Source organism: Elephas maximus, chromosome 9, assembly GCF_024166365.1.
Source record: "Elephas maximus indicus isolate mEleMax1 chromosome 9, mEleMax1 primary haplotype, whole genome shotgun sequence".
Taxonomy (NCBI): Eukaryota; Metazoa; Chordata; class Mammalia; order Proboscidea; family Elephantidae; genus Elephas; species Elephas maximus.
The window spans coordinates 78,480,367-78,503,758 of NC_064827.1; the positions used below are offsets into that span (position 1 = coordinate 78,480,367).

The 23,392-nt window shown below is 49.1% G+C and overlaps 2 protein-coding genes and 1 long non-coding RNA gene across 15 annotated transcripts in view; 2 read left to right on the forward strand and 1 right to left on the reverse strand.

Annotated features, from left to right (window-relative positions):
* The window catches only part of GARNL3 (GTPase activating Rap/RanGAP domain like 3), a 206,986-nt gene extending 198,800 nt beyond the window's left edge, over positions 1–8,186 (forward strand). For all 5 annotated transcript variants that reach the window (XM_049895409.1, XM_049895412.1, XM_049895411.1 and 2 more), the window contains 5 exons: positions 1,226–1,344; positions 3,631–3,769; positions 4,528–4,743; positions 5,786–5,912; positions 7,719–8,186. In XM_049895409.1, coding sequence (XP_049751366.1) covers positions 1,226–1,344; positions 3,631–3,769; positions 4,528–4,743; positions 5,786–5,912; positions 7,719–7,893 — 776 coding nt within the window. In that variant the 3' untranslated portion in view covers positions 7,894–8,186. The remainder of the gene's footprint in view (positions 1–1,225; positions 1,345–3,630; positions 3,770–4,527; positions 4,744–5,785; positions 5,913–7,718) is intronic.
* Positions 1–11,080, reverse strand: part of LOC126082662 (uncharacterized) — an 86,450-nt gene extending 75,370 nt beyond the window's left edge. For all 4 annotated transcript variants that reach the window (XR_007518599.1, XR_007518600.1, XR_007518598.1 and 1 more), the window contains exons 1-2: positions 10,585–11,080; positions 1,243–1,684 (exon numbers count right to left, since the gene is read on the reverse strand). This is a non-coding gene — a long non-coding RNA (uncharacterized LOC126082662). The remainder of the gene's footprint in view (positions 1–1,242; positions 1,685–10,584) is intronic.
* Positions 11,081–11,416: 336 nt separating this feature from the next.
* On the forward strand, positions 11,417–23,136 carry SLC2A8 (solute carrier family 2 member 8). Of its 6 annotated transcripts, none has more exons than XM_049896334.1 (10): positions 11,417–11,552; positions 11,648–11,810; positions 12,031–12,237; positions 14,050–14,149; positions 15,660–15,859; positions 16,710–16,853; positions 16,999–17,107; positions 17,999–18,172; positions 18,595–18,740; positions 20,497–23,135. In XM_049896334.1, exons 1-10 carry the CDS (start codon positions 11,497–11,499, stop codon positions 20,512–20,514), a joined length of 1,317 nt encoding a protein of 438 aa, XP_049752291.1. In that variant the 5' UTR covers positions 11,417–11,496; the 3' UTR covers positions 20,515–23,135. The 6 variants fall into 6 exon arrangements, with proteins under 6 accessions (XP_049752291.1, XP_049752289.1, XP_049752294.1 ...); XM_049896332.1 differs by having other exon boundaries at positions 20,202–23,131; XM_049896337.1 differs by lacking the exon at positions 18,595–18,740 and having other exon boundaries at positions 17,999–18,261; positions 20,497–23,136.
* The last annotated feature ends 256 nt before the right edge of the window (positions 23,137–23,392 follow it).

A 23,392-nucleotide genomic window follows, 5' to 3' on the forward strand; every position in this document is an offset into this window, starting at 1 on the left:
TTTGTAATATACATACAACACATACATTTCATCAATTTCTAGATGTATATTTCAGTGACATTGATTACATTCTTCAAGTTGTACACCCATTTTCCCTCTCTTTTTCCTGCCTATCACATTACCCTTAACATACCTACAGTGCACTCCAAACAAAAACCCTCTCCCGTACCCACTAATTACTTTGGTTTCTATATATTTGCTTATTTCATATAAGTGATATCATACAGTATTTGTTCTTTTGTGTCTGACTTATTTTGATCAGCATAATGTCTGCAAGGTTCATCCATGCTGTGGCAATTAATAGTTTTGAGAGGAGAGCAGAGAGACCAATCCTAGAGATACTGGGAAGATGTGCCATGCTTTCAAGACCGATATGGTAAAAAAGAAAGGGAAGATTTGAAAATGACTTCCCGGTTTTGAGCTATAACACTGGAGGTCACTGGAGAGGTCAAGGCTAGAGGCATACATGTGGTAGACAGAAATCACCAGGGTGAAGCCAAGAGAGCAGATGAGTTCACCAAGGGAGAGTGTGCTGAGACAGGGCCAGGATGAAGGTCAGAGCGACAACATGAAGAGGCCGGTAAAAAACACAAAAGTGTGATCAGAGGGAAACGAGGACAGGTGCAGGGCCCAGGAGTCAGTGTATCATAAGAACTATTTCAAGAAGAAGGGCTATCCTTTAACAAATAGCAAACCCATTGGACCCAATGTATGGGAGGGACAGTGAGGAATAAGTCATAGCCACTGCCCTAACAGACAGGGGCACATAGAGGAAGAGTGGCCAGGTGTCACAGGGACCTGGCCTGAGCCTAGAAGAATAAGTGAGGGAAAGGGTTTCCAGGCAGATGGCACGAGCCAAAGGAAAGGGTATGTCAAGCTGCAGTCTGGACAACAGGCAGAAAGTCTCACAGGATTTTAATGGGTACGCCGCCAGAAGATCAGTTTACAGAATTTCAGGAGGAAAAAATGGTGATGAGAAATGGAGACAGTGTACTACTAGAGGCAGAAGTTTGCCAATTAAGGGGAGAAGAGGAGGTGGCTAGATTCAGTGAAGGTTATCTTAGAATTGGGGGGATATGCACATTTGAAGGAAGAAGAGAAGCAACCAGGGGGATGTGAAAGATGGAAGTTTCTGGAGAAGTCAGGATGAATGTGAGACAGCCGCGATGCCGCCACTACCACGAAGCCACTGGGCTGAGATCTGACACGCCCTGTTCCCTTGCAGTCTGTGCTTTCCCGTACCTCCTGGCCTTCACCACCGACTCCATTGAGATCCGCCTGGTGGTGAATGGGAACCTGGTCCACACAGCAGTTGTGCCTCAGCTTCAGCTTGTGGCCTCCAGAGTGAGTAGAACTGGGATCTTATTTCTGACCGAGGGGGCCTTTGGAGCCCCAGGCACCACGAGGTTTCAGGCAAGCACTGAAACTGCACCTCACTGACTTGGACTGATGATAATACCACCACTGGGTGTCACAATGCCGGACGGGAGATGAAGCAGCTGAAAACGGACTGGGTGGGTTTTCTTGTGTGACCTTCTTAGGCTTCAAAATGCTCTTCCTTAGTTTTGTTAATAGAGTTACTCAGTGATTTGGTGGTTGGCAGCGCTCAGCTGAACGGAGAACTCCCCAGTCAGAGAGTGGGCCAGTTTTTCATGTCAGTGTTGTACCAGAGGACATTCCAAGTCTATTAAAAAAAAAAAAAAAAAATTTTTTTTTTATAAAAGAGCTTGCAAAAAAATAGTTTTTTTTTAATTTTTTTTTTAAAAGAGCTTGCAACACCTCTTTCTTCCTTTGCTGCTTCTATCCTCAATTTGAGTTTGTATCCCATGAAATAATGATAAATCCAAGTCTAATAATGCAAGTGTTGAGTGAAATCAAGACATGCAGGTACGACTGTGACTTCCCAAGGTATCTTCTATCGCTGGCACACAGTCCAGAAGGTCTTGTTCTAGTCCGTTCCCCTGAATTAGCCCCACATAGTCTTCCCTGGGCTGGTCCCCCAGCTGCTCCCCCACCATGGCACATCCTCAGTCCTGACATTTATTAAATTTGGTGGTGACTGCTTACTTGTCTGCCTTCCCTGCTACACTGACAGTCTGCGAGAGCAGGGACTGTGCTGGCTTATTCTCTAACATAGCACCAGTGGTATGCCGGTAAACGGTTAACCACCAGCTCTCCAAAAAAGGGATGTCGCACGTGTGTGTGTGTATGTGTATACACACATTAGCTGATTATAAATTTCACTGATATAAAGGCTGTGTAGCTCACAATTTACAAAGAACAAAATACACAATGCTTTTTATCATGAAGTCCATTTAGCCAAATGGTTCTCCCAGAATGCTTTTGTTAACTTTTGATGAACTCTTGTACCTGTAGCCAACCCGTGGGTACAATTCAATAATAATTTTAAAATTGGAGTTATATCTCAATTCGCTAATTCTTTTTGTATTTAATCTGATATGTGATCTACTATTAAACTATTTCTTGCCCCTGTGCAAATCATATTCATTAAACCAAAACTTCTTTCAGCCTCAGTACTAGACTCAACATACTTTTGTTGTTAGGTGCTGTTGAGTTGATTTCGACTCATAGTGACCCCACATGACAGAGTAGAACTGTCCCATGGGATTTTCTAGGCTGTTTTTTAATCTTTACGGGAGCATATCACAAAGCCTTTCTCCCATAGTACAGCTGGCAGGGTTCGAACCAGCAACCTTTTGGTTAGCAGCTGAGCGCTGAACCATTGCGCACCAGGGATCCTTCCTTTTATGTTTCATTACCTTCATCATTTATGTCTTCTCCATCACTTCTTAAGTCTTCACAATCAACAAAGCAACAAATCAAGCTCTGATTTGTAGCATTTGCCAATTTCCATGGTGTAAACAGTCCCACCATGATTAATTTCAAGCTATCAGTGTGACGCCACTGAGCATAGCATTAGGAAGAGACGCCCAGTAGCTGCCAGTCGATAGTATTTCCACAACAGATACTACGGATGTAAATAACTTCAGGGGAATAGATAATAGGAAAGGGTAGTTAAATAATTAGGAAGTGATGAGTTTTTATGTTTATTGCCATTGTTTTAATATAAGTTATTAAAGTTTATGTAATTTTAATAATAGCTATGTTTAACAGCCAGCTTGCACCATTCCTGAAGCTCAGCTCTCCTGCGTCGGTACAGGCTAGCCCCGGCACACTGCCGCCATTCCCGCCGAAGCCAGCACGTTTGGGTGTGCGTGTGTACTTGCTGAGTCAGTGCATGAATCATCGCTTTCCTCGGCTGTAAAATGGGGCTGACTGAATCCCGGAAGGCCCTGCTAGTTCTAACACTCCAGGAGCCTGAGGTCCCCCTTAGGAAACTGTCAGTTGTGTCTGTGTTTGCAGAAGATGTGTGCAAAACTGACTGCTTTCCATTGTGTGTCAACAAAAGGATAAGGAAAAGTAGTGGAGAACTCAATTCTCAGGCAAAGGCTAACTAGCGCGCCCGGCTTTACTCAGGAAGCCCCCACCTAGGCACCCGGTCCTGTACTGCACGCTCCAAGGGATGTAGCAGCTAAGGGATGGTGGGAGGGCCAGCGGATACAGGGCCTGGGATGCCAGGCACCACTGTAATATTTCCTTTCTTCCTAGTCGGATATATACTTCACAGCAACTGCGGCTGTAAATGAGGTCTCATCTGGAGGCAGCTCCAAGGGGGCCAGTGCCCACAATTCTCCTCAGACACCCCCAGGCCGAGATACTCCAGTATTTCCTTCTTCCCTGGGGGAAGGTGAGGTCTAGCTTTTATTGTCCTGTTAATAGATATTTTTAATCCATTCTTGTTTCTCTGATTCATTATCAAATGCAATTACTGCCTAAAGAAGTCATTATTTAAAGCCATAAAAAAAAAAACCTTGTAGTCTGAATGTATCAGTTGCATTAACACACCTTGTGATGATTTTTAAATTTCTTATGAAAAAATTGTTTTAATGGGAAGAAGGGAGTTAAGAGCTAGAGAATTTCTGACTTGCAAGAGCAAAGTTACTTTTCCTTCTAGTGGGGTTTTATAGCTAAAAGCATATAGTAGTAAAACCTAAACATTACTGAGCACACCCAGCCTTTCACTCTAACTGGCTTTGCCTATGGATCCACAGGCCTTTGCTGTGGTTACCGCATTGCCTTCAACACAGTGGTTTTCATAATTTCTTACCACATCAATTATTTTTATTGCTCATGGTTCCGGTGAAGCACAAAGCTTCCCAAACAGGGCAGCTGTGCTGCTGGGTTTGCTGCAGCTTTTTGCTTTTCTTGTCTAGTCTTTTTTCCTGGTATCTGTGGTTGCATTTTATCTGACTTATACATGAAAACAATGCCCTTGGAAAACTCAGTGCCATCAGGCACCGTCAGTGAACGGTTCATCATGAGACTTGGGAGATTGGCGGGTGGCATAAAATCTTCCTTCATAGCTATGTTGAGGAATCAGAAATTGGTCTCTTGTAAATAGCTTAAACTTAAAGTTCTGATGTTCTTTTCTAAATCATATTGCAGGTGAAATTCAGCTCAAAAATCTGTACAAGATTCCACTCAGAAACCTTGTTGGCAGAAGCATCGAGCGACCTCTGAAATCTCCCTTAGTCTCCAAGGTCATCACTCCACCCACTTCCATCGGTGTTGGCATCGCTGCCATTCCTGTCACTCATTCCTTGTCTCTGTCTCGTATGGAGATTAAGGAAATAGCAAGCAGGACCCGCAGGGAACTGCTGGGTAATAGCTCTTGATCTTTTGTGTTTTCACTGTTGGTAAAGATATCCATTGGTTTTATCTTTGGATATTTGTCATCCTCAAAAACAACGAGTTGATGAGGGAACTTTCTCATAAATCAATTATAGTACATCTACGTCAAGGATACTGTACAGTTTACCCACCAGCAGTGATGTGAAACCCATTGCCGTGGAGTTGATTCCAACTCATAGCGACCTTATAGGACAGAGTAGAACTGCCCCACAGGGTTTCCAAGGAGTGGCTGGGGGATTCAAACTGCCGACCTTTGGTTAGCAGCTGAGCCCTTAACCACTGTGCTACCAGGGATGTGCAGATGTGTATTTACTGGTGTAGTAGAAAGCTGCCCAAACCATGTTAAGGGGGTGGGGGAGGAAAGGCAGTTTATAAAACAATACGTCTAGTGTGATAAGTTTTTTTAAATTATTTATATATGTATAAAGGAGCCCTGTAGCACAGTGGTTAAAGCGTTCAGCTACTAACTGAAAAGTTGGCAGTTCGAACCTACCAGCTGCTCTGCAGGAGAAGGATGTGGCAGTCTGCTTCCATAAAGATTACAATTTGGAAACATTATGGGGATGTTCTACTCTGTCCTATAGGGTGGCTGTGAGTCAAAATGAACTCAACGGCAATGGATTTTTATATGTGTGATTTCCTAGAAAAGTGTCTGGAAGGATTTATATCCCGCAGTTCTCAGAAAACATTTTATATTTGTGTATCTAAAAGTTTAAGTTTACCACGTTCTTACTTATGCCTGTTTCAGTCATCACTTCTCCCAGCCATAGACCATGGGACAGGTCCGTGGGGATAGTACGGATGAGATGTATTTGTTATGCCCTTTCTCTCTCAGTATACAGACAGAAGAGCAGTCCAGAGAAACGTAAAGCACCATGAAAATTGTGAAAAGCCTAGACTATTATAGAGCATTTTGTTCAGATTTATGGGAACAAAATAAAGGCAAAATCAAGTGGCATGTTGAACCCTGTGGTAATGATCCTCTGAGCTACAATTCTCTCCTGCAATCCAGGCCTCTCGGATGAAGGTGGACCCAGGTCCGAAGGAGCACCAAAGCCCAAATCAAAACCCCGGAAACGGTTAGAAGAAAACCAAGGAGGTCCCAAGCCAGGGACAGTGAGATCAACTAGCAGTGACAGGTAAAGAGGGGGAGCATCCCCCAGCAGCCCCTGCTCAGGGTGGTAGCCCTGTGAGTCATAGCACCACCCAGGAGGCTCTTTCTGCCGACGGATGATGCTGGGGGTTGGCCCTGATGACCAACCACAGCAGAGGGTCAGCGTCAGGTCCTCTGAGGAGCAGAGCCTACCAGGGAGGGGCTCGGACAAATAGGCAACCTCACTAACAATCAAACAAATGCTCATTAAAATATATTGAGACTTTTTTGTTGTTGTTGCTCACTAAATTGACAGAGGTTTTTAAAAACAAAAAGGTTCAGTAAGAGTGCAGGGAAATAGATACCCTCCAACACTTCTCAGGGGAACATGAACAGGTACAGCCTTTCTAGATGACCATTCAGTATCACATACCAATGAATATTTGTGCCATAGATCCTTTAAGCAACATTATCTGTGCTCCTGTAACAGGGCCCATGTCCAAAGCTTCACTGATTCATTTAACACACATTCTTGGAGTGCCTGGCACTGAGTTGGGCATCGGGCATATGGAGATGACTAAGACTCTGTTCTTGCCTTCAGTGGGCTAGCAGGCCAGTGGGGAAGCCCAACAAGGAACCAATTAGAGCATTCCAGGGTGACATGTGATGCAAATGAACTCAGTAAGAACAAGAGGGGCCAGCTACCTCACACCTGGGACAAGGCTGTCTCAAACACCAGGGAAGGCTGAGCCAAGTCTCATCAACCTGGCTCAGGGAGGGGAAGCATGCAGTCATGCTTTAAATTCAACAAATATTTATGAACTTCATGTTCTAATGTGGAGAGCAGACAATAAACCTGCAAACAAATAAGCAAATTTGGTCATTTCAAATAATGATAAATACCATATAAGAAGTTGAAAGGAAGTGACCAAGGTGGGGTGAAGCCTGTATAAGGTCTACTTTGAGAGAGGGGTCAAGGAAGATTCTTTGAGCTGAGCCTTGAATGAATGGCAAGGACCTGGGGAAAAGCACCTCTGACAGAGAGAACAGCAGGGCAAGGGCTAGCCTGTGAGGAGACAGAAGAGCAGAACAGCTTGAGTGTAGAGGGCGTGGAGATGTGTCAAGACATGGACAGAGGCTGAATCCGATGCGCTTCTGAGGGACAATGAGTACTTGTTGAATGGATTAACTCCCTGAGAATTGGAAACCAATTTTGGTCAAATTGATCATGCAGCTATCAAGAAAATCCTGAGGAGTTGGAGAAAATAGAGGGGGTGAGAGATAGGTCAGTACAGCCAAGTCCTGGAACCTTCGCTGCAGGTAGGAATTTAAGGGAGCCAATAGAGGGTTTTAGGCAGAGAGCGGCATTATCTGGATTCATACTTTAGAAAGGTAAATATTGTTGTGTGTCTTCAAATCCATTCCAACTCATAGCAACGCCATATGACAGAACTGCCCCATAGGGTTTCCTTAAGCTATAATCTTTATGGAAGCAGATTGCCAGGTTTTTTCTCCCACAGAGCCAGCCGCTCGTGGGTTTAAATAGCCAACCTTTTGGCTAGCAGCAGAGCACTTAATCATTGTGCCACCAGGGCTCCCTGAAAGGTAAATAGCGCCTCACAAACACCTGCTGTTTGTCACACACCGAACCTTCAGAACCCCACAAGCTAGGGGTGTCTGCCTGCAAAGCCTGAACCGTGTGTGGGGCCTCGTGCATCTCCCCACCTCCCCTCATAACCAAGGGCAAAGGGGCAGGCTTATGAGGTCAGGTGAGCAGAACATTGCCAGACAGAATAGGCTCAGTTCAATGCTGCTCCTATGGATCCTTTTTACAGTGACTTTTCTCTTCCAGGATCACATCGGGCTCCTTGGAAAGTCCTTCTACTTCCGAAGCCACTCCCGAGGGGCGTTACCACTCCACAAGCTCCGACCCAGACCCTGTGGCTGACAGAGAGGGCAGCCCCGTCTCAGGGAGCCTCTTTCAGCTCACAGCTTCCTCGGATGAAGACATTATTGACTTGAAGTAAAGAGACTGTGCATCTTGTTTGCCATCTGTAGTTTTCTTATGGAGGTTTGTACTCTTTCAACAGCTCTAACATCATTTCTCAACGAAATGCAGCTTTTAGCCTGTCAGTGATATATTGGACCAAATCTTCTGCAGACTCGGCCAGTTTGGGTCACTCTCCAATGTCTGGTGCCATCTTTCTTGACCTTCGTTTCTTTCAGTTCAGGAATCATCAGTCCCCTTGTAATAAAGGTGGTAGATTTCACTGAGGTTTTAGATTGAAACTTTGAATAAATAAAAAATGTTCATTCTTATTTACTGCAACCTTCTCTTATATTTTATATACTTACATGGAAAAATATTTTTCATTAGTTTTGATTTGTGTCACATAATGTGTTCCTTTTATAAGGAAAAGTCATTACTTTTTAAATTTATGATAAATAACAGTTTTCTTTCTGTACCTTTGGCCCCTGTTGCTGTCTCAGCTCACTGTGATTGGAACCAGCAGTGTTCCTGCCTATCGACTCTTGAGAAAAGCTGAATGGGTAGACCTTAGAAATCCTTCCTTCTTCCTCCTACTGTCTCACGAAAAATGAGAAGGACTAGGACATTTTCAAGAGTTGTAAGATTATTTGGTTTGATTTTATTGCTATTCTGAAATCATAACCAGGGAACAGTTACTCCTTGTGATCAAAATTATTCTTCTCAAATTCCCTCCTTTTGTTTGGGTCAGCCTTACTCTTTGACATGATCCAAATGACTTCCCTTCCTCTTGTCATTTTATCTGCTCCCTTCTCAAAGTGAGAAGAAGAAAAAAAAAGAAATGTGTATGGGGCCAAGTGCAAATGAAAGAGTGAAACGTCAGCTCCTAGCCAGGGAGATCAAAAGAGGGAAAACCTAGCCTCACTGACACTGCTTGCAAAAATTTTCATTTGTGTGAAGAATTTTCCTTTGGCTTTAGTCTGTCTGATCCCATTTTACTCTCTCGTCTCACCAATATTACACCTCAAAAGAAACTTTAAATCATGTATCCTCTGTTAAAGCAGCTCTGAAGAGTTCTTCTGTAGGACTTCATTGTAAGTGTGGAGAACGGTGTTTGACAGAACCTTGATCTAATTAATATATTTTATAGAAGTTTAGATCCCACCCACTTGTGGGTCTTGCACACTGTGGGGAGAGTTCTTGGTTCCTGTTTTTGGCAGAAAGAAGAAGGCAAGAGCAGTAAAGATAATGCTTTTTAGATATACTGAGATGGAGCTGTTTATAACCAAATACATTTTCTCATAATCTTTGCGGCATTCAGCATTTCCATTTCTTCTGTGTGTTTTGTTATGCCCTTTTATACATAGGGGAAACACACAAAATCAACTACATACAGTTCTCAGCTCCACCAACAGTTTCATGAATTAGGTTTTATTATTCCTGTTTTTCAAATGAGGAAACTGAGGCTCAGAAATGGGCAGTGATTTGAACCTACAACTTCTCTGACCTCAGAGCCCATGCTCTCTCCCCCGTCCACCACGCATAGCCATGCTGAGTCACATGTGTGTTGGATCTGGCTGGCGTTTTTTTCATGTTAAGCTAGTTTGTAAGCTTTATGAGCTTGTATCTGTGTTTTTTCTGTCATCTTTTTTTCCTGAGGTTTCTTGCTTCTCAGCCTGGAGTAGAAAAACCAAGGGTTTTCAGGGGATCAGCAGCATTAGAGCCACCCCACGATTTGACAAGAGTCACAGATCTGAGAAGTAAATGAGGAGAGGGCAGAAGGCAGACCCTACTAATCGGACTGATGGTGCTTTCCTTATAAAAAGGGGGCAGGAGGCTGTTTTGGCAGCAAAATCTGCTTACAGAGGCCAAGAACTGAACACTGCGCACTCAAGAAGGAGCCCCCCACCCAGAGGGTAGGAGCAGATTTGCAGGGGTCCATGGCTCAGAGGGCTGGCTGACGCTACCTGGGCTCACTGGAGCACACGGTCTACATAAGCATCTCCACATACCGTACTGGCTGAGTTATAAAATAAACTATGCTTAACAGCAGCTTTTTGTCCATGGAGTTTGAGGCATTCATCCACTGTGCAAATACCCAATGTCTACTGTCCAGAGGAAACTACATCCAGTGGAGGAGGGAGAGCAGTGAACAGGTGACTACAGAACAGTGATAAGTGCTGTGATAAGAATTTATAACTCAAGCACAAGATCCTGTGGAAGCTCAGAAGGGGGTTGCCTAAGTCTTTGAAAATAGCCTTGTGGTCAAAATTGAAAAATGTTGGTTGGATGACAGTTCCATCAGGTGACTGCAATCCATCAACTATTGTAGTCAATTGTAGTCATAGGAGCTAGCATTTGAGTGCTTCCTATGTGCTTGGTGTTTTATATACATTATCCCTACTCACATCTCTCCTGAAAAATAGATACTATCCTCCTCACCTGTAGATGAGAAAACAGGGGCCAGAGAGGGATTAAAAGCCAAGCCTCTTACTCCCACAGCCCCGATTCTTTCCAGGATTACACCAGTATCCCACAGCAACTGCCTGCACCCAGAGTGGTGGGTGTGGATTGATGCTGGCACGAATGATGAGATCCTACAGAACCCTGACCTAATCATCTTCACCTCCAGTAGTGATTTGGATGCAAACATGGAGAGGCTGGCTATTAAAGTCTGCGGGGTACTGAAAGTTGGGAGGTAGTAAAATGGATATTCAAGAATCAAGATTACCTGTGAAGTGAGTGGAATTTAACAGGCAACGTGGAGCTCACCATTTAAGCCTGTATCACACAAATGCGGCACGGGGTCCCCGCCTAACGGATCCAAACATCTGCAAGCCTTAGTCCTCGTCGCTTTAGCAGCCATCAGCAATCGGAGAGACCCCCTAGTCGCGGCTAGACCGGGGTGGGCTTCGCCACGGGAGGTCACGACCTCGTCCTGGGCAAACTGGCAGGAATGTCGGGTCAGTCTCGGCAAGCTAGGCGGAAATAGGCGGCACAGGACGGTCCGTTTGGAGACCTTCCGCCCTGTGGCTCTCAGGGGTCAGGGCTCGGACAGGCGCCTAGGCCCCAGCGCAGCGGTTAACACAACCAAAACTGCTGACCCAACCAAGGAGGACTGTAGCAGCCGCCGGAATCCGGGCGGGGGTGTCCTGGGCCGGGGGCCCACCTGCCCCGCCTTCGCCCAGTCCCTAGCCCCATTAGTTGAAGCTTGATTGAGAGGCGGCTCCAGGCCAGGTGCAATCCCCGCCCCCCCACCCTAATTGGCCGGCTCAGCTCTGAGGCAAATTCCTGACGCCGACTCCGGACTCGCGCCACAATCCTATTGGATGGTTGTGCAAACTCCGCCCCTCCTGTTCATTGGGTAGCTCTGTTCTAGGGGCGGGCCCAGTTGGCATCGCCCACCTATTCTGTGCTTCCATTGGTCTGCTTTGATTTAAGGGCGGTTCCTAGCGCAGACACTAGCCCCTCCTTGCGTTCCCATTGGCCGCTCTTCCATTCGCGGAAGTTTCCAACCCCGCCCCAGGGCTGCCCCTCACTGCCCATTGGCCGTCTCTATTGCGAGAGGCGGGTGCCGGCCGCACTCGCGGGACCTGTGGCAGTTCAGGCGCCTGAGCGGACCGAACAAGCGTTAGCCGCTGACATGACGCCTGCGGACCAGGAGGAAAGGCAGTCACTCCTGCGGCCCCCCGGCGGCAGGTGAGCGGGCAGCTGAGCCCGTGGTCGAGGGCGCGGCCTCGCTCCCTGCCCTTCTCATGCTCCGCCCCGCGCCGCTCACGGCCCTGTCCCCGCAGCGTCCCCCGCGGCCGCCGCCTCTTCCTCGCCGCCTTTGCAGCTGCCCTGGGCCCGCTCAGCTTCGGCTTCGCGCTCGGCTACAGCTCGCCGGCCATCCCGAGCCTGCGGCGCGATGCCTCCCGGGCCCTGCGCCTCGGCGACGACGCCGCCTCCTGGTTCGGGGTGAGACCTGGGTCTGGGATCACAGCCCTCTCACCGCCTCGGGCGGGCACTGGGACCCTCCGCCTCATCCGACCTGGCTCCTTTGCCCGGGGCTGCCCCCTCCCGGACCTCCAGCCCGGGAGCCAGCTTCTTCCCAGTGCGGACGCCGGGGGGTGGAGGGCGAGGTTGGGTATCGGCCCCTGGCGCTCCCTCCTCAGCCCGCGGTCCGCCTGCCTCCCAGGCCATCGTGACCCTGGGCGCCGCGGCGGGGGGCGTGCTGGGCGGCTGGCTGGTGGATCGCGCCGGACGCAAGCTGAGCCTCATGCTCTGCACTCTGCCCTTCGTGGCTGGCTTTGCCGTCATCACTGCGGCCCAGGATGTGTGGATGCTGCTCGGGGGCCGCCTCCTCACCGGCTTGGCCTGCGGCATTGCCTCGCTAGTGGCCCCGGTGAGTGTCCACCTGCCTCGCGGCCTGAGGCCGAGACAAAGGAGTGGGACAAACCGCTCCCCAGACCTGGGGCGTGGCTCTCCCTGGCTGTGGCCCACAGGAGCTGTAAAGCCTCCTGTGTGCCAACCACCAGGCGTCTTACCCTCACCACAGACCCTGGTAGGAGCCAACTGTTGTTAGTCCCATTTTAGAGGTGAAACTGAGCCTCAGAAATGTGAAACCCTTCTCCCAGGCAAGGTCTACAACTAATCAATGGTGAAGCTATTACTTGAATCCAGGATTGCCCAACCTACCTGTGCCTGCCTCCCTTGTCCTTTACACACATGATGGCATTAACCGCCCCCCTCCCCCGTCATTCACACCACAGGCAGCAGGAAAATCCTGTTCTATCTTCTGAACCATTAAAGACATGGATTTGGGTTTGTCTAGGGGAGACTAAGGGCTGCTAGGATCCACTACTCCCCTTCCCCTGTTCACAAACTAGCCCCTCAGCTGCCCTCTCAGCCTCTCCTGACCCAGCACTGCAAAGTCAGACTTTTGAGCTACACACACCTGGGTCCAAATCCCAGCTCTGCCAGCTACCTGGGCAGGGTGCCTCCCTGAGCCTCAGTTTCCTCCTTTGTAAAATGGGGATAATGGAAGAATTACCTCATGAGGTGGTTATGAGGATTCAGTGGAACTTTGCACATACTGCTTGTGGGAGTACTTGGACCCTAGCAGCTGGGATCACTGGGTAACCCATGAATTACTGCTGGTGTGGGCTTGGAGGACGAGCCACCTAACGCCCCAACCTGGTTAAGACTAAACAGTGGCTATTCTTTTTGATCATCGCTTTGCTTCTCCAACTCATTTCACCTGCATTTGCTGGGCAGCAGCTGGGATGGATTTCTCAATTTTGTTTTTTTTTTTTTTAGGCAAAAACACATCTGCTTAGTCATGGGCCTAAAAAAAAAACTAAACCCGCTGCCATCAAGTAGATTTCAACTCATAGCAACCCTATAAGAGTAGAACTGCTCCTTTCCAAGGAACGCCTGGTGGATTCAAACTGCCGGCATCTTGGTTAGCAGCCATAGCTCTTAACCACTACACCACTAGAGTTTCCCTTGGGCCTAAGGTGTGAGGAATAACCTAGAAGTGTGGTCAAGGCCCTGGTGGCCCCTGAGCCCAGAGAGTACTGACAGCCACTGGTAGAGATAAGGCTGGGAAGTTCCTGATTTTTTGCTCCAACCAAACCCAAACCCAACCCAGTGCCATGGAGTCGATTCCCACTCATAGCGACCCTGTAGGACAGAGTAGAACTGCCTCATAGAGTTTCCAAGGAGCACCTGGCAGATTCAAACTTCTTTGAAGTTTGCTAAACCCTTTGGTTAGCAGCCTAGCACTTAACCGCTACGCCACCAGGGTTTCCCTTCACTCCAACAGCACCACTTAAAGTATGGTTCATGGGCCAGTAGCCTAAAGAGTTATATAATGCAGAATCTTAGCACCCCACCCCCCAGACCTACTGAATCAGAACTGACATTTCAACAAGGGGATTCATACACATTAAAGTCTGAGAAGCACTGTGCCCTCTCCTCTACCCTCACACACAACAGCAACCAAGTACATAAGCTTAATCCCCTTAAACACCAGATACAGATACAGGGGCACAGAACATAGGAAAGGCACTACTGACCTGGGATAATGTGATTAGGGGCTTGTAGGGCCTGTAGTCACCCCAAATAGGGATCGTCTCAGCTCTGGACAGCTGAGGCTTTTCAACTTTGAGAACCTCTTGGACATCAAGTAAACCATCATCTCAATTGCCAACAGGTGTACATCGCTGAAATTGCTTACCCAGCAGTCCGGGGGCTGCTGGGCTCCTGTGTGCAGCTGATGGTCGTCACAGGCATCCTCCTAGCCTACATGGCAGGTATAGTTTTCACGGCATCTCTTTTGAGCCCTGTAAATGGCCAAGCGGTCATTTTACAGATATAGGAACTGAGGTTCAGAGAGGTCAAGGGACCCCAAGGTTACACAGCCAGTACCCAAGGCATACTGCCTCCCTGGCATCTTGGGGTACCTGGGGTCTTATTACTGAGTTCCAGGGAGATCTGGAGAAGGTGACAGCCTTGTCTCCGAAGGGCTTCAAAGGGCAGAAGCTGACTTGGAGGGTGTGGCAGTGGCTGACTGGTTAGATCAGGACTTTACTGAGGATTCTAGGTGTGCGCAGGGCACTCCAGAAAGCTTCAGCACCGGAGCTTGAAAGGCCTTAGCGGGGCCACCCCAGGAATATCAGTGCTGACTTCACAATGCCAGGCGATTTGGTGTAAAGAAGGCAGGTTCCAGGGACTCCAAGGGACAGAACTGGGGCCAGCTTCAGGAGGCAGATGTGATCTCACCAGAAATAAGGTAGAAAAATGGCAGGCTTTGGAGATGGCCCCTGCCATGCTTGCTATGTGACCTGAGCCAAGTCATATCGCCCTTAGGAGCCTGTTTCCCTGTCTCTAAATGGAGATAATCCCGCCTAACTGTTGGAGGATTAAATTAAGTGACACACAAAAGTGCTTTATGTAATTCTAGATAATTCTGAATTTGTACTGTTCTTCGTACATCTTCATACTAACAAAATCCCGCTTTATTTATTTATTTATTTTTTTTCCTTCGGATATACATTCAAGTGATTTGACACTTTGGAAGTACAAAAAACAAAAATCAGCTGCTGTCAAGTTGATTGTGACTGCTGGTGACCCCATGTGTGTCAGAGTAGAACTGTGCTCCAAAGGGTTTTTAATTGCTAATTTTTTTTTGGAAGATCACCAGGCTTTTCTTCTCAGGCATCTCTGGGTGGCCTTGTACCAGCAACCTTTAGATTGGCAACTGAATGCATTTACCATTTGTGTCACCCAGGGGCTCCCAAGAAGTACAAATGGGAGAGTATTCAGTGAAAAGTCTCTCCCTACCTCTGTCCCCCTCCTCTCTAGAGAAGCCGGAGATGCCCAGCAACATTCCAGGGAGAGTCTGCGCCTTATATATAAGGAATACGCTTATTAATTCTCTCATTCCCTACCTTTATACATGTGGTGCCATATCAACACATAGGAAACCCATTGTCATCAAGATGATTCCGACTCAGCGACCCTATAGGGAACACTCATTTGTTTGATGATTACGTAAATATTTCACTGAATGGATATAGCATAATCTACATACCCACCATCATCTCTACAGCTGATAAATTGGCCCATGATGTCTTAAGTTTATTAATAATATTGTTATCAACAGCAACAATAACATCGGTAACAAAAAGGAAGGCAACCATGCCGAGACAGTGAGCTCCCCATCCTTTGAGCTGAGTCCCTGGGGTTGTGAGGTGCAGGCACTCCCTGAGAGTGGTCCAGACTGGTTCTGATGGCCGCACCCCCCGCCCCCACCACCACCAGGCAGCATCCTGGAGTGGCGCTGGCTGGCGGTGCTGGGCTGTGCGGCCCCCTCTCTCATGTTGCTACTCATGTGCTGCGTGCCTGAGACCCCGCGGTTCCTGCTGACTCAGCACAAGCGCCAGGAAGCCATGGCCGCCCTGCGCTTCCTGTGGGGCTCTGAACAGGGCTGGGAAGAGCCCCACCTCGGGGATGAACACCAGGTGAGGGTCTGGGAGCTGGGGGGCACGTGTGACATATTACCCCTTTGTAGCTGGGGGAGGCAGCATAGCCTGTTCCCAAGCTCTCACACACTTTGGGGGAAGGGAACCCATCCCTCCACCCTCAGTGAGGACAGGGAAGACCCAGTGTTGTCCTGTTTACCAGTAGGCAGAGCAGCTGGAGTCCCACTCAGCTGGGCCTAGCTTCAGAGGTCACCAGCAAAGCTTTGATCCTGACTGTCCCAGGAAGAGGGGTCGGTTCAGAAGAAAATCCAGGTGTTGAATTGAGGACCTGGATTTAATTGGGGAACTGTGGGGCGGCTGGGGAGGGGTGGCACGTGGGTCATAGGGCAAGGAAACGATTAAGAGTCTAGGTTTTGGAGTCAGACCTGAGTTTGAACCTGCATCTCTGCCACTTAACTACTGTGTGACCGTCCCGTCTTTAACCCTTAGTTACTTCATCTGCAAAATGGGAGTCATATAGCATGTGCTGTGTAGGTGGTAGTAAGGATTCAGTGAGAAGGACTATGGGAGGAATTGAGCACAGGGTCACGCCCAAGGCAAGGACTGGATGCCCTAGAGGCTGGAGGGTTGGAATGCGTGGAATTTTGCTACTTGCCCCCCAAAAATTCAGGAAAAGACGTGAGCAGGTAAAGATCTCCTCACCTTACAAGTAGGGAGGCTAAAGTGATGCAGGGACTTGTCTGTGGACCTGAGTCCACAGATGGAGCCTGGGTGAGAAGCCACACTGAGGCTTAACCCCCACCACGACCTCAAGGACGGGAGCCCAAAGCCCAGGGATGCCCATGAGAGGACAGAGAAGCCACTGATGACCTGGTTTCTGTCTGAGCAGGGCTTCCACCTGACTCAGCTGAGGCGGCCTGGCGTCTACAAGCCCTTCATCATCGGCATTTCACTGATGGCCTTCCAGCAGCTGTCGGGGATCAATGCCGTTATGTTCTATGCAGAGACCATCTTTGAGGAGGCCAAATTCAAGGTAAAGCAGCCTCTGCTCATCAGCATACCACATGGGTGGGGCTTCCTCCTCAAAGCTGGGGCTTCCTAGGGTGGGCTTCCTAGGGTGGCCCTCCTGGCCTCTTTGGCTGACCCACCAGACTGCCTTGGCCCTTGTCTTCCCTCAGGACAGCAGCCTGGCCTCAGTCATCGTGGGCGCTATCCAGGTACTGTTCACTGCTGCAGCAGCGCTCATCATGGACAGAGCTGGACGGAGGCTGCTCCTGGCCGTGTCAGGTGAGAACCCAGCCCTGTGCAAGTATTGGTACCTCCATGCCAGGCTTCCACCACAGCCGGAGGGCCTTTGGCAAGGCCACCACATTACAGGATAGAGAAGGACGGCCAAGTGTCCAACAGAGCAAGCGTCGTGGACTCACAAGGCTGGGATTTTAGCAGCAGCTGTGTTCACCAAGCACTTGCTCCAGACCAGCCTGGGCTGATAGTGTTACTGCATTAATGTGCTTAACCTTCATGATGGACCCACAAGATGGGCCCTTTCACAGCCCCCATTTTACAGTTGGTAAACTGAGGATCAGGACGTGAGGTGAAGCTTGTGGTCTTTTTAGGCAAGTAACTTCACCTCTCTCAGCCTCAGCTGCCCCCTTTGTGAAAAGGGCATCACAGCAGCACTTCCCTCAGTGTGGCTATGAGGATCAGGAAATGATCTGTGTGAGACCCTGGCACACTGCTTCGGCCCACGGAGCACTGGTTCATGCTGGCCGCTAAGAAGATTACCATTGCAGGTGGCGGTTAAAACGCTACTGCTGTTGCCGTTATTACTCCCTCTTCCTTGGCCTGGCCAGGGAGGTACGTGTCCTGGAACTTCTTGGAGTTTGCTAAGGTTTGAGATTCAGGGCGGGGACGGGGTGCTGCTCAGTCAGGGGCCCCAAGGCCAAAGTGCTAGAATATCAAGCTTGCAGGGCCCTGCCACCCTAGCTGTGCTAGGCACGCCCCTGTCAGAGACATCCAGGCCACATGGCTGTGGCCATGAAGCGCCCCGGAATTCCAGCCCAGTGCCTCACTCAGGCCTGCAGGCCATTTCCCCAGAGAGGGTCAGGCAGGTGGATTGTGCAGAGGGGAAGCAGCATTTCCCAGTGCACTGCCCAGCCCACACCCTCCCTCCTGCAGGTGTGATCATGGTGTTCAGCACTAGCGCCTTTGGTGCCTACTTCAAGCTGACCCAGGGTGGCCCCAACAACTCCTCACACGTGGACCTCTTCACGCCCATCTCCATGGAGCCTGTCGATGCCAGTGCAGGGCTGGCCTGGTTGGCTGTGGGAAGCATGTGCTTTTTCATCGCTGGTGAGAAGGGGTCCACAGAGAGACTGGGGGAGCGCCACTGTCCCCCACCAGCTCCCACACCCCATCACCACTGGATTCTTACAGCTCCCGTGAGTCCGGTCTTACCTGCCCTCAGGGTTTATAGCTCTGACCAGGTGCTGGACACTAAGCCCTTCCGTGTTCATTTCACTTAATCCCCACAACAACCCTATGATCAGGCCCATCATTGTCCCGTGTTATAGGTAAAAGCCTGTTGCACAAGGAGTGAGTGACTAGACCCAGGCTTCATAGCAGGAAGGCACAGAGCTGGTGGGACCAGACTGGAACCTAGGGCCCTTGGAAACCCAGACTTCTGCCCTGTGAGCCCTCAGCTGGGGTGTCTTGGGCCAAAACTGTGGGCTCCGCAGCCCCTGTGGGTTCTAATGCCTATCTTGCTCCCTTAGGCTTCGCTCTGGGCTGGGGGCCCATCCCTTGGCTGCTTATGTCAGAGATCTTCCCTCTGGATGTTAAGGGTGTGGCCACCGGTGTCTGCGTCCTCACCAACTGGCTCATGGCCTTTCTGGTGACAAAAGAATTTAGCAACCTCATGGTGAGTCCAGGTCCCGGTGGCCTCTCCCCCCATTCAGTTAGCCAAGAACCACTTTTTAGAATGGCTCTCATTGCAAAAGACTCAGAGTCACTGGCCTTCAGTGCAGGCCCATGCCTGGGAGTCCTGCAGTCTTGGTCAGGGGTGAGGTGGAGACAGATGGGCCAGGGTAGACAAGGAACCCAGGCTGTGACCACCCTCTTGAGAGTCTTCAGACCATGGTGGTAGAGGACAGTATGGTTGGCCTGCCATTAATGGAGGCTGGGCACACAGACTAGGCAAAGCCTGTGCTGGGAAGAGCTTGGGGCATTGGAGTCAACAGGCCTGCTCAGTCCTTTCTCTCTGTGTGGCCTTGGGCATGCTGCTTACCTTCTTTGAAGCAGTTTCCTTGGCTGAAAATGGTGGTTACAGTACTTTCCTCCTAGGGTTGATGGGAGCATCAATTCAGTTCAATATTTTGCTGCCTTCCTACAGATAAGACTGACATAGACATGCTCCAGCCCCTGGGGCATCCCAGCCAATGGGGAATGGTTATGAAGTGGATAATGAAGGCATTTGTTCAGTCATTCATTGCCCCCAGGTCTCCTGGCACATACCATGTCCACACCCTGTTCAGGGCACCAGAGTCAGCAATGAACAAGATGGACAGGGTCCCCTGTACGATGAGGGCCAGGAAGGCAATAGTCAAGTGGTAGGGAGTGAATTGCTGGGAGGCTGGGTGGAGGCACCAGAATGCAGGCTTGGTGAAAAGCCTGGACACAGGGCCTGGGACCCCCTCGGGCAGGGCTTCCTGCAGGAGCACATCAAGAAGACCAGGGCTGAGGCCTGCGAAGAGAAGGACGACAAAGGGGGGGAGGAAAAGAAGCCAAGGAGGAGATGGCAAAGGACCCAACCTTGACCCAGGAGTGTATAGCGTCCTGAGAAGGGCCTCATGAGGTCATAAGGCCCCAGATGAAGACATGCTTTGGTTTTGGCACGTGGATGCCACTGGGGATGGGCTGCAGTTGGGGGGTTAGGCTCATTCCTCCCTCCATGCCTGTGGGCCCTGAGTGTCTGTGCTCCTGGCACCATGCTCATTCTGCCCGTCTGGATCTGCTGATAGCTCATCCATCCCCACCAGCACCATAATGAGAGACCCCAGGGCAGAGACCCCAGAGGGTGGGTGGGACCAAAGCTGAGTATAGAGGGTGAGTCTGTGCACCTGGAGTCAGACACAGGCTAGAGCTCAGCTCTGTCATTTAACAGCTCTCTGACCATGGAGGCAGTCACTTCATTACTGTGACCCTTGGTTTCTGCACAGAACATCCATACCTTGGGCATAGTTGACCCAGGCTGCCAGACTGCTGCCCCTGACCTCCCTCCATTGCCCCTGGGCTCAGTAGAGACAGATAAGGCGCAGCCATGGGCTGGGCAGGCTGAGTTCCGGCACTGGTTGTCCATACATGGCCATTCTCCTCTCTGCAGGAGGTCCTCAGGCCCTATGGCGCCTTCTGGCTCAGCTCTACCTTCTGCATCTTCAGCGTCCTCTTCACTGTGTTCTGTGTCCCCGAAACCAAAGGGAAGACTTTGGAACAAATCACAGCCCATTTTGAGGGACGGTGACAGCTCCTTGTTTGTGGCCGACCCTCCTAGCTGGGCTAGCTTTGGGCTTTGGAGGGGACGAAGCCAGCCCCAAACCCCAGGAGGCTCCAGGGGAGCTGGGACCCAGGACCACAGCCCCTTGGAGCCTTGGCCTCTGGGGTCTCTCCTTCCTGTGCAGCTTCCTGTAGCCCAGTGACCGGGAGTATGAGGTGCCAGTCTCCTGGTCCAGTTCCTGCAGTTTATCTTCGGACTTGGGAGCAGGGAGCAGCTCAGAGGGTCTTTGCAGTCCTGTGGTCAGCCTTCCACCATCTCCTTCACAACACTGAAGCAGCAGAAAAGGAGGTGGACTCATGGTTCCTCATTTCTGGCTGGAGATGCTTTTGGCGGCTGGGTGCTGGGCACACACTTTTTGCTGTCACGTGGTTGGATTATCAGGAAGGAACTTTGTTTGCCAAATAAAGATTTGACTCAGAAAATCAGGCCACAACCTTTCTATGTGAGCCCCAGTTTGAGAACGGTGTGTTCCTATCTCTTCTGTAGGTAAGGCCCTCCCGTGCCTTGTAGAGAACATTCTGTGGGTTTACTTTCTCATAGTCAGCCAAGCCTACCCCTAGCACTCAGAGGTCATTTCTGACTCCTTCCTTAGACTCCATTCCCTGGGTCATTAGTCATCAATCTTGTTGAATTTCAAAAAAAGAAAAAAAGTGTCTATTTTTTCTGTTAATTTTAATGGAGCCAGAAGTCTTTCTAAATTATTTTTATTATCTACCGTATAAGTAAATATGTGTTTGTTGGAAAACTTGAAAACACAGATGTATTAAACAATTATTTTTGTAGCTAGGCACTGTCTTAAGCACTTTACAAATATTAGTTTATTTGGGTATATTATTCACAGCTGTTCCTTTCCAGAAATAGCCTGTTAAAAATTTCGTTCTATCCTGAAAGATCTCTTTCCCAGCATATGCTTTACTGCATCACCACACTGAGGTGGGGCCATGCTGCTGCTTCAGTGGTCTGCTTCATCCACTTCCCAGGTACTGCAACTACCCTCCTCCACTCCCCAGCATGTGCACACCTTGGCATCTTGAGGCACGTAATGAGAGAAGATTGCCGGGGCATGTTTGGGAGGGAGTGGAAGTGCGGTGTGGTACAGAGAATAATGGTGGCAAAGCAGGACTCCAGGCTCAGTTTCCAGAAGATTCTGCAGCAGCTGCTCTGATTTCAGAAAAATGTGCTCAGCAACACACAGGGCCCTGGAGAGTCTTCAACTTGGGCAAAATCCAAGTTCTTTGAGGCCTTCCAGAAGCGGGGTCATGACTGTGAAGGAACAGGGTTCCGTGTAGATAACTGCATATCTACTTTACCATTCTTCATGCCTGCATAGTGGTCATTGATTGGGTGGAGAACCACACTGCTTTTCTTGTATCTCAATGCAGCGATAGTAGTAGTAGCAGCAAGTTTTCAAACATCTTTTTTTTTTTCTATTTTCCAGACTTGTAATATATTTCTGCATGCTTATTGTAAAACATCTAGCAACAAAAGTAAATGGCGAAAACGTTCCCGACACTCGTTAATCCCACTCCCCAAAGTAAAGGCACTGCAATGATGTATTTTGGACTTTTTTCTGTGAGGATAGTTTGTTCTGAAGCCTTTTTTCACACAATATGTATGTCTCGATCACCTTCCTGTGTCCGTGCGTACAGATCGTGCTGGTTAATCTTATATGTCACCTTAGCTAGGCTGTGATGCCTCGTCGTTTGGTCAAACGCTACATGCTGATCTGAACGTATTCTGTTGATGTGATAACATGTATAATCAGTCGACTCTAAAGAAGATGAAAGATGACTCTCCATAAGGTGGCTGGCCATCAGTTCAATCGCTTGATGGCCGTGAGAGCAAAAGCTGAGGTTTCCAAGAGGAGAAGGATTCTGCCTCAAGACTGTAACATAGATACCCTGCCCGAGTTTCCCAGCCTGCCTGGCCTATGGATTTTGGACTTGGCAGTCCCCAGAATTATATGAGCCAATTCCTTAATTTGTTCTCAAACATTATTGTGGTGCAGTGAAGTGTTTTAATATGGCCCTTCTAGCCATGGTCTTGTGACTCCCACAAAATGATTGGGTGTGACTATGCAAATATGGTGCTTGTGGCCCTACAAGGGGATTGGACAGCTTGCTAATAATGCAGTAAGGTGCATGAAACCCTTATAGGGGATTGGTCAGTTTTGCCATCCAGCTTGGTTTACAGGGAGTCAATCCCACAGGCTAAAAAGGGGTCTCATTACCATCAAGAAAAGCCAGGAGCAAGTTTCTTCTGGACCCAGGGTCGCTGCACTGAGAACCTCCTTGACCCAGGAGATAGAGCTGTACAACTGAAGATGGTGCAAGACAGCAGCAGCACGATACTGGCAGGCTAGGCTCGCCGACCTACCAAGCGAGAGAGCTGAGCACCTCCGGGCAGGTTTCCTGGTGGAGTGGAGTGCATCTAGGCACTTATCAATGAAGCTAAAGAGCTTTGTAACACTTGTCTGAGCAGGGTAGAGGCCAGGGCTGAGAGGAGCCTGTCCTTAGGGGGCTGAGAGGGAGCATGCATGGCAGAGAGAAGGGGCTGCTTGTTTGCATGGCCAAGAGGAGTTGAGAGAGCTGTCCTGCATTGAAGGAAAGGGATGTGTTCTCCACTTCGGGGGAGCCTGCTAGGCTTTGCCTACATGCTTCCTGATCCTGAGTTGTAGCCTGTTGATCCTGACCATGAGTTATGTCTGTTACTTCCCGAATAAACCACATAAACATGAGTATAGTCTGTGTGTTCTGTGTGGCCACTGCAAGGAAACTACCAAAGTCAGCAGAGAAGCAGACAGCGTCATGGGAGGGATGGCTGGTGTCAGAATTGGTGAAAAGTTTGAAAAGTGGAGGTATCCCTGACCTCCACCTCATAGGAGTTAGCCTTAGGCTTCTGATGGTGATTATTCTCCCCCCTCATGAAGTTAGAAGGCCTCTGACACCACACCATTTTTACAATTTTAGATAGATACATGTATATAATCTCCCGTTGGTTCTGTTTCTCTGAAGAATCCT

Excerpts from the sequence above, each read along its gene's own strand:
- SLC2A8 (XM_049896332.1), top strand. The coding sequence starts at position 11,497 with ATGACGCCTGCGGACCAGGAGGAAAGGCAGTCACTCCTGCGGCCCCCC. Across the intron at positions 11,553-11,647 it reads CTGCGGCCCCCCGGCGGCAG|CGTCCCCCGCGGCCGCCGCC; the intron begins GTGAGCGGGCAG and ends CTGTCCCCGCAG. Across the intron at positions 18,741-20,201 it reads AAGAATTTAGCAACCTCATG|GAGGTCCTCAGGCCCTATGG; the intron begins GTGAGTCCAGGT and ends TCCTCTCTGCAG.